The sequence below is a fragment of the Bombina bombina genome, chromosome 8 (genome assembly GCF_027579735.1).
Source record: "Bombina bombina isolate aBomBom1 chromosome 8, aBomBom1.pri, whole genome shotgun sequence".
In the NCBI taxonomy this organism is placed as follows: domain Eukaryota; kingdom Metazoa; phylum Chordata; class Amphibia; order Anura; family Bombinatoridae; genus Bombina; species Bombina bombina.
In genome coordinates, this window is record NC_069506.1 from 28,585,197 (window position 1) to 28,601,994 (window position 16,798).

Below are 16,798 nucleotides of genomic sequence, written 5' to 3' on the forward strand. Positions count from 1 at the left end.
CTAGGATGATGAGAGCTCTAAATATGAAATACAGGGTACAGGAATTTACAAATGAAAAGCATATTCTTGTAGTGAAAAATAATGACTTTACCGAAATTATTAACTTCTACATTAATGGTTAAGGTTAGTTATTAGTCTTCTTAGGTGAGCCAATGACAAGAGGCTTATATGTGCAACCACCAATCAGCAGCTAGCTCTCAGTAGTGCATTGTTGCTCCTGAGCCTACTTGAGTATGCTTTTCAGCAAATGATACCGAGTGCAAAGCAAATTAGGTAATGAAGGTAAATTGGAAAGTTGTTTAAATTCAATTGCTCTTTCTGAATCATGAACGTTTAATTTTGACTTTACTGTCTTTTTAAATGACAACTGTTATACAAAATCCCAGAAAATGTTGCAAGACGTCTGCAAACATAAATGCCAAATAATTGCACAATAAAAAGTCAACTTTTGATAAAGAAAACAGCTTATGGTCAGTCTATTGGATTTTAACCCAGGACCCCTCAAAGAGTTCCTGGTCTCTAGACAACCCAGGTTGTTCACCAAAAATGGGCCGGCATCTAAATTTACATTCTTCTTGCATTTAAAATAAAGATACCAAGAGAATGAAGAAAATTTGATAATAGGAGTAAATTAGAAAGTTGCTTTAAATTGCATGCTCTATCTGAATCATGAAAGAAAACATTTGGGTTCAGTGTCCCTTTAATGGTGAATTCCCCTCCCCTGTGTGTGTGTAACTGTTATCAGCTGTCTTGCTATAGTGACCTTTATACTGAAATCACAGACAGGAAAAGCCCAGAGTTAGGCTCAGGCCATGCAGTCTCTAGATTTCTCTCATTTGCCTTTCTGACTGGTGTATGACAGTCACCCAAAATGGGACTCCTCTCTTATGTGACGTCCTTCATCCCTGATGTCCCCTGGCATTTCTGGGGCAGTGTTGACTCTCTTCTGCAAGGTGAGATACATTGCACTTCAGTGATTAGGCGAACACTGAATATTTGTCCTAATAACCACACAGGGCTTGACTTGGTTACAAGGAAATAACTTTCTTTTCAGACATAGGAGACAGTATTTGGTGTTAAAGAAATTACAAAAGTTAGTTATAATAACGCTTATTTATCAAAGTAAAAACTCTCAGTGATATAAATATCTCTACTTGCTATTCACAGGTGATCTCTCCACAATCCACATTTTAATGAATAACATCCATTAAATAACCAATGATTTGTACCAGTTTATAACCTCCAAACATTTTTTTGGAGAATTTTCAGTTGAATACAGAATTTAGCTCAAAGTCCAAATCTTTGTGATTTCAAAGCTTTTTTGTTAACACTGCAGGTTACACCCCCACCTGTATCTCCGCCCTGTGGGACTTGTGTTTTGTTTTTTAGGGCTATGAGTTGTAGATTCAGCACTGTGTTCTACAGATATACCGGGACAGGTTTTGTGTCTTGTGTAAATATGCCCAGCTGTCAGTGCGGATTCTAAGCTTCCTCATCACTGTAGTGGCACTATGTGTATAAAAGGTGCCAATAGAAATATATAAGCAAGGTGGCCCCTCATCTACATATTGTTTATTTTGCCCAGAACCACAACTATAAATGTGATGTTTTAGAACTACATTTCCCATGATGCTCAGACAGCCTAAAGAGTGCCTAAGCATCATGGGAAATGTAGATCAAAACATCTGGGGGCCCAAGGTGTCTGACCCCAACATCACTATACTATGGAGCTTTATAGCAATCTTTATGTAAGCGCACCCAGTATTTAAAGGGACACAAAACTGTATGTTATTGTTTGTTTTTCCATTTGGAAGAGAGTAAACATATCACTTTTTTTTGTAAACTTGTCACTGTGTACCAATATATTGGTGAGGATTCTTCCTATCAACAAATGAGCAATCAGTCCTTAAGATTTTACATACGTTTTCTGCTTCAAATTCAAAATAAATATCTTTAGCTTAATTTATTTCCTATGCAAAATGAAATGTCGTTATCTTACCCTGACCCCAGTTATATGACGCTCTCTCACCCTGACCCTAGTTATATGACGCTCTCTTACCCTGACCCCAGTTATATGACGCTCTCTTACCCTGACCCTAGTTATATGACGCTTTCTCACCTGACCCCAGTTATATGACGCTCTCTTACCCTGACCCCAGTTATATGATGCTCTCTTACCCTGACCCCAGTTACATGATGCTCTCTTACCCTGACCCCAGTTATATGATGCTCTCTTACCCTGACCCCAGTTATATGATGTTCTCTTACCCTGACCCCAGTTATATGATGTTCTCTTACCCTGACCCCAGTTATATGATGTTCTCTTACCCTGACCCCAGTTATATGACGTTCTCTTACCCTGACCCCAGTTATATGATGCTTTCTCACCTGACCCCAGTTATATGACGCTCTCTTACCCTGACCCCAGTTATATGATGCTCTCTTACCCTGACCCCAGTTATATGATGCTTTCTCACCTGACCCCAGTTATATGACGCTCTCTTACCCTGACCCCAGTTATATGATGCTCTCTTACCCTGACCCCAGTTATATGATGCTCTCTTACCCTGACCCCAGTTATATGATGCTCTCTTACCCTGACCCCAGTTATATGACGCTTTCTCACCTGACCCCAGTTATATGACGCTCTCTTACCCTGACCCCAGTTATATGATGCTCTCTTACCCTGACCCCAGTTATGACGCTCTCTTACCCTGACCCCAGTTATATCACGCTCTCTTACCCTGACCCCAGTTATGACACTCTCTCACCCTGACTCCAGTTGAATGACGCGCTCTCACCCTGACTCCAGTTGAATGACGCGCTCTCAACCTGACCCCAGTTGAATGACGCGCTCTCACCCTGACCCCAGTTGAATGACGCGCTCTCACCCTGACCCCAGTTGAATGACGCGCTCTCACCCTGACCCCAGTTGAATGACGCTCTCTCACCCTGACCCCAGTTGAATGACGCGCTCTCACCCTGACCCCAGTTGAATGACGCGCTCTCACCCTGACCCCAGTTGAATGACGCGCTCTCACCCTGACCCCAGTTGAATGACGCGCTCTCACCCTGACCCCAGTTGAATGACGCGCTCTCACCCTGACCCCAGTTGAATGACGCGCTCTCACCCTGACCCCAGTTGAATGACGTGCTCTCACCCTGACCCTAGTTGAATGATCCTCTCTCACCCTGACCCCAGTTGAATGACGCGCTCTCACCCTGACTCCAGTTGAATGACCCCAGTTGAATGACGTGCTCTCACCCTGACCCCAGTTGAATGACCCTCTCTCACCCTGACCCCAGTTGAATGACGCGCTCTCACCTTGACTCCAGTTGAATGACCAGATACAAGAAATATATAAATTGGTGAGAGTGCGCTAGCAGCAGCAGGGGATGTGTCACTGGTATAGGCAAATATATAAAATCAATAAAGCAAATAAGTGATAAAATACAAACACATTTATATCAATAAACACATAGGTAAAATCCTGAATTGGTTCGATTGTGCTAAACAGCAGTAGGGAATGTGTCCCTGATATAGGCAAATGTTGTTTGAATATATTATGAAATCAATAAAGCAAATTTGTTATAAAATACAAACACATTTATTTCAATAAATAAACACATAGGTAAAATCCTGAATTGGTACGATTGTGCTAAACAGCAGCAGGGAATGTGTCACTGATATAAGCAAATGTTGTTTGAATATATTATGAAATCAATAAAGCAAATTAGTTATAAAATACAAACACATTTATTTCAATAAATAAACACATAGGTAAAATCCTGAATTGGTACGATTGTGCTAAACAGCAGCAGGGAATGTGTCACTGATATAGGCAAATGTTGTTTGAATATATTATGAAATCAATAAAGCAAATTTGTTATAAAATACAAACACATTTATTTCAATAAACACATAGGTAAAATCCTAATTTTATAAACACATAGGTAAAATCCTGAATTGGTTCGATTGTGCTAAACAGCAGCAAGGAATGTGTCACTGATATAGGCAAATGTTGTTTGAATATATTATGAAATCAATAAAGCAAATTTGTTATAAAATACAAACACATTTATTTCAATAAAAACATTGGTAAAATCCTAATTTTAAATATTTAAGAACTTAAAGAGTAAAGGCAAGTATTTCAATAATTTAAAAATGCTATGGCATAGAGTTAAAAGAAAATTGGGGATTTTCATATACAACTTGTTTGCTAGTTTAGAAATATAGTGGTGCACCACTCTTTATGTTGCAGTAGTAGCTGAATAGCTGATATATCACCAATCCACCTTATTATTTTGGTACAAAAGGTTTGACTGTTTGCACACAAAACAAAGTAAAGTCACACTTTGAGAAGAAAAGTAAAAAATATGTGTATATATATGAATCGTTTCAATAAACGACTAGTCCCAATTGTATTTTCCTTTAAATATACGTTCCTTGTGCCTGTATAATTTCTTAGTTCTGTAGTTTATAAAGTGCCCAGTTTCATTTTGATGTAATAGTTCGTAGTTGGATTGTGTGTATAATTGGCAATATCGGCTACTTTACCTGTGCATGCCTTTCGTTCTCTTCGTGGGTATGTCTCCTCCACTCACCTTCTGGCATAGGTAACGCTGCAGCCTCGCTGATAGTCGTTTGATGTCACACACCAATTTTTTCTCCTGAAAGTAGATCCGGCTTCCACTCTGCGCAGAGAGTATCTGTAGTTTTGGATGAAGAAAAATAGTGCCAATGCAATCTTTTGCAATCCTTGGTCACTATGTATTCCTTTTGTTGGGCAAAGTTAGATTCCTGTAGGCAGTAGGACCATCAACGCGTTTCACCACTTGCTGTGGCTTTCTCAAGATGAATGACGCGCTCACCCTGACCCAAGTTGAATGACCCTCTCTCACCCTGACCCCAGTTGAATGACGCGCTCTCACCCTGACCCCAGTTGAATGACGCGCTCTCACCCTGACCCCAGTTGAATGACGCGCTCTCACCCTGACCCCAGTTGAATGACGCGCTCTCACCCTGACCCCAGTTGAATGACGCGCTCTCACCCTGACCCCAGTTGAATGACCCCAGTTGAATGGCACGCTCTCACCCTGACCCCAGTTGAATGACCCCAGTTGAATGGCACGCTCTCACCCTGACCCCAGTTGAATGACCCGCTCTCACCCTGACCCCAGTTGAATGACGCGCTCTCACCCTGACTCCAGTTGAATGACCCCAGTTGAATGGCACGCTCTCACCCTGACCCCAGTTGAATGGCACGCTCTCACCCTGACCCCAGTTGAATGGCGCGCTCTCACCCTGACCCCAGTTGAATGACGCGCTCTCACCCTGACCCCAGTTGAATGACGCGCTCTCACCCTGACCCCAGTTGAATGACGCGCTCTCACCCTGACCCCAGTTGAATGACGCGCTCTCACCCTGACCCCAGTTGAATGACGCGCTCTCACCCTGACCCCAGTTGAATGACCCGCTCTCACCCTGACCCCAGTTGAATGACGCGCTCTCACCCTGACCCCAGTTGAATGACGTGCTCTCACCCTGACCCCAGTTGAATGACGCGCTCTCACCCTGACCCCAGTTGAATGACGCGCTCTCACCCTGACCCCAGTTGAATGACGCGCTCTCACCCTGACCCCAGTTGAATGACGCGCTCTCACCCTGACCCCAGTTGAATGACGCGCTCTCACCCTGACCCTTGTTTTATCCTTTTTTTACTTGCAGGTTTGGTTGGAGCATGTGCTGTGTCTGTTCTCAGCAACTTCATGAGAGTTCATCTCTATATAATGTGCCTCAAGTAAGTTATTCAGTAAGTTAGAGACCTGTGGGGGAATTAGACTATAATGCTGAGCTGCACGAGCAGATGATATTGATGCAGGAATAGAATGTCAAGTGCTTGCTGTTAAATGAACATTAAAAACCTTGTAACTACATTTTTCTGCAGTGTTCCAATAGATTATCATATCAGCAGAGTCTGAACTATATTAGAACAGATTAACACATTGCTTGCTGCAGCTGTATTTCAATGGTCCAGCTCTGCCCACTTTCCTTATTTGGAGGAGCTAATCTGGACTTGAGTCTGGGAAGACAGAGGTTGCTAGTGTCACTGTGTTAACCAAATCTCCATTGTTTAGCTCCAGCTAAAAGAAAAGATAACAAACCACAAAGGAAGGACAGATATGTGTCAGGGTTAGGCTTGTGAATTAGGTTTTCTGTTTTCAGGACTGGAAAGTCCACAATTTTTTTTACTTATATTACCGGAAAATGGGGCAAAATAAATAATGAAAGAAAACTGTAAAGTTCTATTAATTATGCATAATTAATCTCAAAATATCTACTGTCCCTTTAATGGCTTCTACATAAAGTACACAAATAGTTATTCCATAGATTAGCTGTACTTACAGAATTGTACAGATGTCCGTCTACTAGTGACAGAATTTATTTGTAAACAATAAGGATATGTAACTATTTGGCAGCATTCCTAATATAATAACAGCTTTATTGAATTGAGCTAAAGGAAATGAAAGATAAAATTAAACTTTTAAGAATTAAGACAGAGCAGACAAATTTAAAACCAACACACTTTCCTATTTACTTTTTATTATCAAATGTATGTTGTTCTCTTGGTATCGTTTGTTGCAAAGCATATGCTCAGTGGCAGTGATGCACTACTGGGAGCTTACTGCTTATTGGTAGCTACACATTTGTCTCTTGTCATTGGCTCACCAGATGTGTTTAGCTAGCTCCCAGTAGTGCATTGCTACTCTTGAGCTTTTAACTATGTGCTATTTCCTTGGATAAGCACAGAGCTAATAATAAAATGTTATAACATATCAGAGCATTTTATTTCTCGTTAAGTGGATGTTGCCCATAGGAATAGACTACAGCATGAGTGACATTTTGTGTCTTTATCACAGTGACCCTGACAGGCAGAAGCAGGGAGCCCAGCTTCGCTCTCACTCGTGGATCCCAGACATGTTGCATCTGCTGATCCTCACGCTCTTATACTCCCTGCTGGGGCCACGTGTTGGGGCTCTGGTTGTCTTGGAGTTTTCCCTCCGTGCCATCTCAATGATTCTTTCTCTCAATAAGGTAGGGACACAATGAGTAACGACCAGACGGCACCATTCATTCAAAAGAATAAAACAGCGATAGAAGCTGGCACCATTCATTTAAGTAATGTTCATACATCAGTGATAGTTTCAAATCTGCATTGAAATTTAGATCAGAGCCCTTCTGTCATCACTATCCCAAAATCAGACCACTGTGCCTTGTACCTACATTTGTTAGCCCCATGAACACATCAGACCTCAGATCATACTGCTGGCCCTTGTACCTACCTACCTCTGTCAGCCCCACGAGCACATCAGACCTCAGATCATACTGCTGGCCCTTGTACCTACCTCTGTCAGTCCCCTGAGAACATCAGACCTAAGATCATACTGCTGGCCCTTGTACCTACCTCTGTCAGCCCCACGAGCACATCAGACCTCAGATCATACTGCTGGCCCTTGTACCTACCTCTGTTAACCCCACGAGCACATCAGACCTCAGATCATACTGCTGGCCCTTTGTACCTACCTCTGTTAACCCCCTGAGCACATCAGACCTCAGATCATACTGCTGGCCCTTGTACCTACCTCTGTTAACCCCCTGAGCACATCAGACCTCAGATCATACTGCTGGCCCTTGTACCTACCTCTGTCAGCCCCACAAGCACATCAGACCTCAGATCATACTGCTGGCCCTTGTACCTACCTCTGTCAGCCCCACGAGCACATCAGACCTCAGATCATACTGCTGGCCCTTTGTACCTACCTCTGTTAACCCCCTGAGCACATCAGACCTCAGATCATACTGCTGGCCCTTGTACCTACCTCTGTTAACCCCACGAGCACATCAGACCTCAGATCATACTGCTGGTCCTTGTACCTACCTCTGTCAGCCCCACAAGCACATCAGACCTCAGATCATACTGCTGGCCCTTGTACCTACCTCTGTTAACCCCCTGAGCACATCAGACCTCAGATCATACTGCTGGCCCTTGTACCTACCTCTGTTAACCCCCTGAGCACATCAGACCTCAGATCATACTGCTGGCCCTTGTACCTACCTCTGTTAACACCACAAGCACGTCAGACCTCAGATCATACTGCTGGCCCTTGTACCTATCTCTGTTAACCCCACAAGCACATCAGACCTCAGATCATACTGCTGGCCCTTGTACACTCTCTCAAATTTCCAAAGTTGGAAGACAGCACACCCTGAATTATGGGGCACAGAAAAAAGACTTGCCAAGTCTCAATCAAAATCATGCAATTTCCAGCCTCGAAAATTGTAAAAAAAACTTTATTTTTTAGCTGCGTCCATAAGTACAAAAAACAAAGTTTTCAGGTCTGCAATAGGCTCTTAGTCATGACTAAGGGCCTTTTGCAGGCCTTAAACGTTGTATTTTGTACTTATGAACCAAGCTAAAAAATAAAGTTTTTTTTTTACAGTTTTCGAGGCTGGAAATTGCATGATTTTGCATTGTACAGCCCCATGCCCACCTCAGTATGTGCTCTATAGCCCCTGAGTGTAGCAGAATAGGTCAGTTTGTTAGATTTCACCTGAAGATTGTGAGTGGAGCATCTGTACATGAGGATAGCAGCACTAGGTCTTCATGCCCCCCACACACCGGCAACTAGCACTGGCTCAGTACAGGGTGCACATACTGTGGGTACAGCTAGTGTTCTTACGCACAAGACAACGGTTCAGCAGAACATCTTCATGTGCCATTAATGAGGCATAGCTGCTCTAGTAAATGCCATTCAGTGTTTCATCTCTAGGTTTAGTAAAATGCAGACTTCTCTCCTTTCAGGGCTCGCAGAACTCCCAGCTCTTCCTACTCTGCCAGTTCTCGATTGGTTGTGGGGTGAGCTGCAGCCTGGATTACCTGCATGAAGGTGCCCCACATCGTACCTGGAACCTGCTGTTGGCTGCTGGACTGTCAGGCCTGATCGTTTGGCAGATGAGGAGAATGGGCCGTCATGTTGGGATGATGTACGAGCTGCACAGCCGTGAACGGTATTGCGGAGTCTGCCTGTCCCTGTTGGCCTGCTGGCGGGATATTCCTGCTGGACTCTGGCGGGCTTTGAAGGTGGCTTTTCTGGTGTCAGACCTGGCGGCTATAGCAGTGATAAACCGGGATTTTCTCAGCACCTCTGAAGCTGTCAGATTCTGGACCCCTCTCACAATTTGCTACACACTGCTGGTCATTTACATGCAAGGTGAGGACTGTCTAGGTACATTCTAGAGTATGGGTCCTACTTAAAGGGACATGAAACCCACATTTTTTTTTCTTTCATGATTTAGTGAAAGCATGCAATTTTAAACAACTTTCTAATTTACTTCTATTATCTAATTTGCTTCATTCTCTTGATATTCTTTGCTGAGTAGCTTATCTAGAAATGCTCAATAGCTGCTGATTGGTAGAAGCACATAGATGCCTCGTGTGATTGGCTAACCCATGTGCATTTCTATTTCTTCAACAAAGATTATCTAAAGAATGAAGCAAATTAGATAATAGAAGTAACTTGGAAAGTTATTTAAAATTGTATTCTCTACCTGAATCATGAAAGACATTTTTGGGGTTTAGTGTCCCTTTAAAGGGATTCTCTACAGGGAAATAAAAAGTCTGTCATCCATAGTAAGGGCAGCATCTAAACATGAACTTTTTGTTCTGTATACAATGCTAAATAAAACCTTTTTAATTAAAACTAATACAGCTGTATCAGTCATGCACTTCCTGCTAATATTCATTGGCTGATAGACTTTTTCTATTATTGCTGACGTACTTCCTGTTAATGATGATTGGTTGATAATTATTTCATTCTAGCACTCACTGAGCATTAGTAGGAAATGCACATCTGATACTGGTAAATTGCTTTGAATTTAAAGGGATAGGAAAGTCAAAATTAAACTTGCAGGATTCAGATAGATCATGTCATTTTAAGACACTTTTCATTTCTATTTTCAAATGTGCTTTGTTCTTTTTGTATTCCTTGTTGAAAAAGAATACGCACATATCCTGCACTTGTGGAGCTAGCGGCTGATTGGTGCCTGCACTCATTTGTCTCTTGTGATTGGCTAACTACATGTGTTCAGCTAGCTGCCTGTAGTGCAATGCTGTTCCTAGAACAAAGGATAGCAAGAGAATGAAGCAAATTTGATAATAGAAGTAAATTGGAAAGTTGTTTAAAATTGTATGCTCTATCCAAAACGTGAGAGAAAATGTTGGGGTTTTCTATCCCTTTAAATTTAAACAGCTTGTACTTCAGACAAAAACATTGCTACGTGTTTTAATCTTTTTTTTGTTTTTTCATATGGATGACAGAAAATGTTTCAGTACAGATTCTCTTTAAAAGGACATCATAATTTAAGGGGTTGCCTTGCAAATGTATGGCTGTTAAAGTTGTCCTGCTCAAGTAATCATTGGGCTGTCTAGTACCTGCTCTAGAACCGCCGCAGGTTAAAAGGGAGAAGGAAGGGAATAGGGATGTGAGGAGAGTTGAGTACCACTGAGTTAGTTTACAATAGGGGGAATAAGATAATATCTATTCTTCCTATGACTGGAAAGACTTGGGGAAGTGACCAGTGATTTACCAATAAGAACATAGACTTATTGTTGTCTTCCTTCTTTCAATGGGTTTTTAGTTGAGCTATGTTGTCTTTGCAGAAGAACAGCACCAGAACCCCACAGCGCAGATGGCGTATCAGACAGTCTTTGTGCGGATGGGGGGCCTCTTAATCCTCATGATGACAGTGGGCCGATGGGCAGACATTGTGCACATCTTTATCTGTCTTCTTGGAGAAATATGGTGCTTGGCCTATGCCGGAGACATGCTGAACATCTGCCGGGAACAGGTGAGAGGGCGGCTTGTATCACACAACAAACGGGATATTAAAGTGAATGTAAATTTTGATGCTAAAGTGCCCAGTTTTTAATAATTCGATTAAAAACAGGGACACTTTACTTCATCAAAATTCACATTCCACTCCTGTTGTGAAAAAAACTTACCTTTTAATCTTTACAGCAGCTCCAGCTTCCTCAACCCGTCGCAAAGCCTCTTCCTGGATCTAAAATGAGGAATCTGACTTCCTCAAGCTTCCTCCAATCACTGCATTGAATCAGTCACTGATTCCCTCGGGGGGGGGGGGGAAGCTGTTATTGGAGGATGACCTATCCATCATTTCTGACATCAGAAATGGTTTGCAACGACCGGAGGAAGCTGGAGCTGCTGTGAAGATTAAAAGGTAAAAAAAAAATTTTCACAACAGGAGTGAAATGTAAATTTTGATAAATTAAAGTGCCCCTGTTTTTAATCAAATTTTTAAAAACCGGGCACTTTAGCATCAAAATTGACATTCACTTTAAATAAGTAAAGCTACAATGCTTGTAATCATGTGATAAAACGGTGACGGCAGAATGAGGGCTGCCAGGTCTGTTCCCTAAAAATAGGCAACAACTATATTCTGGGTTAATAAGACAGCACTAAAAGAGCTTATAGGGACACTGAAGTCAAATTAAACATTCATCATTCAGATATAAGTAAATTGTAATTGTTTGTATTCTCTATCTGAATCGTACAAATTTAATTTTGATTTCCAGGTCCCTTTAAAATAATTGTTCCAATTACTGAAAATCTTTTTTTTGAACAAACTAAAATATTCTTAACCATATTTTCAAGAAAATATTTTCAATTAGTTTCTATTATTTGACAAGCATACATAAGTATGCTCAGAACAAGTGTACGGTTGGGAGCACTATATGCATCATTTTGTAAAAATGTTGTTCACTTTTAAACACTAGATGGCAGCAGTGTTTGCAGGTTTGTATAACATTGTTACAAAGCTACTGGCATACAGTGTTCCAGACACATGCACGCTCTTGAGCCTACCTAAGTATGCTCTTCAACAAAGGATACCAAAAGGATGAAGTAAAGTTTATAATAGAAGCAAAAAGGATTTTTGGTTTTCAGCTTGTTTGCTCTATTTGAATCATGAACGTTTAATTTGAGTTTTATATCCCTTTAATTACTTCTTTCTATGTATTTTTCAATAACTGCAACTGTTTATATATAATCAAACCTTCATATAGAAAATGCTATAGAATAGAAAAATACCATACTATTAAGTTAAAGAAACAAAAAGGTATTAATAATGACTATGATCCCAGGTGGGAAAGATATATAAGTGATGTAGATCTGATCACATCCCATGGTCCTGTAGCTCCTGTGAACCATATCCTCACATGGGATCTCAGATACGGGACCCCAATCCTCCCTCTAGCCCCTGGGAATTAAAGGGACAGTGTAGTCCAAAATAAACTTTCATGATTCAGATAGGGCAATGTAACAATTTTCCAATGTACTTTTATCACCAATTTTGCTTTGTTCTCTTGGTATTCTTAGTTAAAAGCTAAACCTAGGAGGTTCATATGCTAATTTCTGAGCCCTTGCAGGCCGCCTCTTCTCTCAGGTCATTTTGACAGTTTTAACCACTAGAGAGTGTTAGTTCATGTGTGTCATATAGATAACATTGAGCTCACGCACAGGGAGTTCCTAGGAGCCAGCACTGATTGGCTAAACTGCAAGTCTGTCAAAAGAACTGAAATAAGGGGGCAGTTTGCATAGGCTTAGATACAAGGTAATCACAGAGATAAAAAGTACATTAATATAACTGTGTTGGTTATGCAAAACTGGGGAATGGGTAATAAAGGGATTATCTATCTTTGAAAACAATAAAAATTCTGGTGTAGACTGTCCCTTTAAATGTCCATCCTGGACCTCAGATTACATTGGTTGATCTATAGTGTCAATAATCTATATGTCCCATAAAACCTCAGATCAGACTCCATTGCCCTCAGCCTTTGTCAGTTCTAAGTGGCTGATATAAAACAGTAACAACATTCATATAATCCCAGTGTTCTTGCTTTATCCTGATAGGACTTTGCTGAGCGACCATCAATGCCCAGGAGAGGGTCTCCTATCTCCAGAGCACACAGTTATACACCGCACAAGGATGTGACTTCATGAGAGGGACCAGGAGACAGACTGTTACTCGGAATTGTTTTACAGGGCAGATAAGAAAAGCCTGAAGTCTTATGGATTCTCAGAACCACTGAGGCCCCAGAACTTCTTGTAACTGTGGGGCAGCACGTACTGGTTCTTCAGATGCTGCTTGCGATGTTTACAGGGTTCACCAGCACAGGAATATATGTGGCGCCTGTTGTTTTGTAAATAATGCACCTTTTAATAAGCTCCCTTTACAGAAGCATATGATTAACCCCTTGGTTGCCAAATAGGTCTTAAAACAGCTTTCCAATGTACTTCTATAATCAATTTTGCTTCATTCTCTTGGTATCCTTTGTTGAATGAGGAGCAATGCATTATTGGCAGCTAGCTAAATATATTGACAAGCCAATGACAAGAGGCATATATGTGCAGCCACCAATCAGCAACTAGCTATCAGCCTCCCTATATATGCTTTTCAACAAAAGATACCAAGAGAAAATTTGATAACAGAAGTAAATTGGAAACTTGCTTTAAAAAGTGTTTGCTCTAAGTCTAAGTGAGAGAAGATTTTTGGATGATATTTCCCTTTAAATCCTTTGAGATGCGATGCAATGCTGCCATCTGCAGGCAGCCAGGGGGACTTTCATATTAAGGCAATGAATAGACTTTCACACTAATGGCCACAGTGTTGTATATTCCTATGTCACGCAACTCCCCCATCATTTGTGAATATTGTTTAAACTATAATAATTGAATTTACTCACTTTATCACTGGACTTAGTTGTACGTTTACTTCTACACCAGCAGATAACTCATATCAGCTACTAGATCTCTGCCCAGAGGCAAACTATAGCGTAGAGAGAGAGAGAGAATATTCTTGCGCAATTTCATGGATCCTATTCATTAAAATGAGAAAACACTCTGGTGAATAGGTTCCATGGGGTAGTGCAGGAGTCATAAAGGGAATCTAACGTGAATAAAGACCCTTGGTAAAGTAACAGAGGTCACTGATGATTAAAGCTTTCACATTGGTGAATCTATAACACTGGGTGAAGGTTTTGAGATGGTCCATGGAACCCACAATTTCCTTCATGATTCAGATAGAGAATACAATTTTAAACAAATTTCTATTTTACTTCTGTTCTCTATTTTGCTTAGTTCTCCTGGTATCCTTTGCTGAAAACCACACCTGGGAAGGTTCAGGAAGTGGGAGCTAGCTGCTTATTGGTGGCTGCAGATATATACCTCCTGTCATTGGCTTATAGATGTGTTCAGTTAGTTCCAAGTAGTGCATCGCTGCTGCTTCAACAAAGGATGCCAAGAGAATGAAGCAAAATTGATCATAGAAGTAAATTGGAAAATTGTTTAAAAATGTATGGGTTTCATGGGTTAAAGGGCCATTATAGGGAAAATATTACATGCTCTAATTCATTAGAATATGTCATTGTAAGACTAGTTACCCTGCCCCTTTAACGAATTAGAGCATTTTCACTATAATAGCCCTTTAAGTCCTGTGATTCTGACATATTTTTGTAGTGGAACATGCAGATTGCAGTGGTGATTATACAACTACACTTGGTTTTGGTAAAAGGTTTGGATACAACAAAGTGATTAATGTTATTATTATCGGTTATTTGTAGAGCGCCAACAGGTTCCACAGCTCTAAAGTGATAACAGAGGATTTTTATTATATAATTTGGTTTCAAGATTTATCTGTTACTAACTGGGACACAATAAAATAATAATGAGAAAGTGCTGACATTGTAGTAAAACAGTGCTCCTGGGTCGTGGTTATATTTATATACGGTAATCCTCTCGCCTCTCGTGTGTCTCTTCACTAGAGTAAACAGATTTTAGGATTCTATCAGCCAATCGGAATTAAGGTAGGAAAAATCCGATTGGCTGATTCAATCAGCCAATCGGATTGACCTCGCATTCTATTGGCTGTTCCGATCAGCCAATAGAATGCGAGGTCAATCTGATTGGATCAGCCAATCAGATTGAGCTTCAATCCGATTGGCTGATTGAATCAGCCAATCGGATTTTTCTCTAACACTAACACATTTTCACATTCACACACACTCACACACACTCTAACACTAACACATTCTCACACACTCCTACACACATAATCTCTCTCACACTTACACACAGACACTAATGCTGTAACACACAGTGACAGACGCACACAAAAAGACATTGACAAAAACAAAGATACACTCACTCTCACAGACAAAGAAGACGCTTACACAGACACACTCCTTCACAAAGACACAGACACAAGAGATACATAACTGTAGGCATGTGCAGTATGTTGCAAATGTACAATGTAACCTTTTTGGCTGTGGCTGTTTCTCAACAAACCCTGACATCTGAATGCCGGGACCTGACTCCGCTTCAAACCCAGAAACGCAAATGGAAACCCAAACTGTCTGTGGTCATTCCCTGACAGATGGCAACCCTATCACTATTATCAAAGTGATCAGCAAGTTATTCAAACCTATATAGGTGCTTTATTTTAAAAAAGCGTCTCTTGGGGGTCATGGGAGTCTCTAGGCCTTTTTGATGACCTCTTTTATAAGTGCAGAGGAACTGTCATCTTGAAAAAAGTGCATTTTTGTTCTATTTTTATTAAAAAAAGCAGAAACTTTTTACCGCCAAGCCACACTATTTAAAAGGTCAGGTGATTGCCTGTCAGACATTGGGGAATTCTGGGCCTTAAAGGGACACTATACCCAAACATTTTCTTTCATGATTAAGGTAGAGAATACAATTTTAAACAACATTCCAATTTACTTCTATTACTTAATTTGCTTTATTCTTTAGATATACTTTAATGAAGAAATAGCAATGCACACAGTGAACCAATCACAGGAGGCATCTATGTGCAGCTACCAATCAGCAGCTACTAAGCATATCTAGATATGCTTTTCAGCAATGAATGTCAAGAGAATGAAGCAAAATAGATAATAGAAGTAAATTAGAAAGTTGTTTATAATTGTATGCTCTTTCTAAATCATGAAAGAAAAAAATTGGGTTTCATGTCCCTTTAAAGAGCTGAGACTGAGGGGTATTTATATTCACCCAATCCAGCTCCCTTCTTCTCTTTGAAGCAGCTCCCACTTCTGGGCTTACACAGTGAGGTTTCCATCATCCCTGGATTCCCCCAGCAATGGTGAACTGGTCGGTCACCTCATAAAGGCCTCAGGCGCAGGATAGTCGCTACATTCAGCTCCAAAAGCGCACCCCCTCCAGGATGATGAGACGTTATCATCTGCCAAAGAGGCTAAATGCACAGCTTATTTAAAGGGACACTAAACCCAATTTTTTTTCCTTTCGTGATTCAGACAGAGCAGCAATTTTAAGCAACTTTCTAATTTACTCCTATTATGAAATGTTCTTCATTCTCTTGGTATCTTTATTTGAAAAGCAAGAATGTAAGTTTAGATGCCGGACCATTTTTGGTGAACAGCCTGGGTTGTTCTTGCTGATTGGTGGATAAATTCACCCACCAATAAATAAGTGCTGTCCAGGGTACTAAACCAACAAAATAGCTTAGATGCCTTCTTTTTCAAATAAAGATAGCAAGAGAATGAAGAAAAATTAATAATAGACGTAAATTAGAAAGTTGCTTAAAATTGCATGTTCTATCTAAATCACGATAGAAATTTTTTTTGGGTTCAGTGTCCCTTTAAGCATCCATTCCACAGATACCCATTAAAGGGACAGACTTCCAATA

General features: G+C 40.8%; 1 protein-coding gene across 1 annotated transcript; it reads left to right on the forward strand.

Moving 5' to 3' along the window:
- The first annotated feature begins 798 nt into the window (after nucleotides 1–798).
- On the forward strand, nucleotides 799–13,827 carry TMEM82 (transmembrane protein 82). Its single transcript, XM_053689848.1, has 6 exons — nucleotides 799–953; nucleotides 5,729–5,801; nucleotides 6,922–7,096; nucleotides 8,865–9,273; nucleotides 10,722–10,909; nucleotides 12,991–13,827. Exons 1-6 carry the CDS (start codon nucleotides 872–874, stop codon nucleotides 13,078–13,080), a joined length of 1,017 nt encoding a protein of 338 aa, XP_053545823.1. The 5' UTR covers nucleotides 799–871; the 3' UTR covers nucleotides 13,081–13,827.
- The last annotated feature ends 2,971 nt before the right edge of the window (nucleotides 13,828–16,798 follow it).

Coding starts and splice junctions, on each gene's coding strand:
- TMEM82 (XM_053689848.1), top strand. CDS start 872: ATGGGACTCCTCTCTTATGTGACGTCCTTCATCCCTGATGTCCCCTGG. Junction 9,274..10,721: donor GCTGGTCATTTACATGCAAG/GTGAGGACTGTC, acceptor TTGTCTTTGCAG/AAGAACAGCACCAGAACCCC. Junction 10,910..12,990: donor TGAACATCTGCCGGGAACAG/GTGAGAGGGCGG, acceptor TTATCCTGATAG/GACTTTGCTGAGCGACCATC.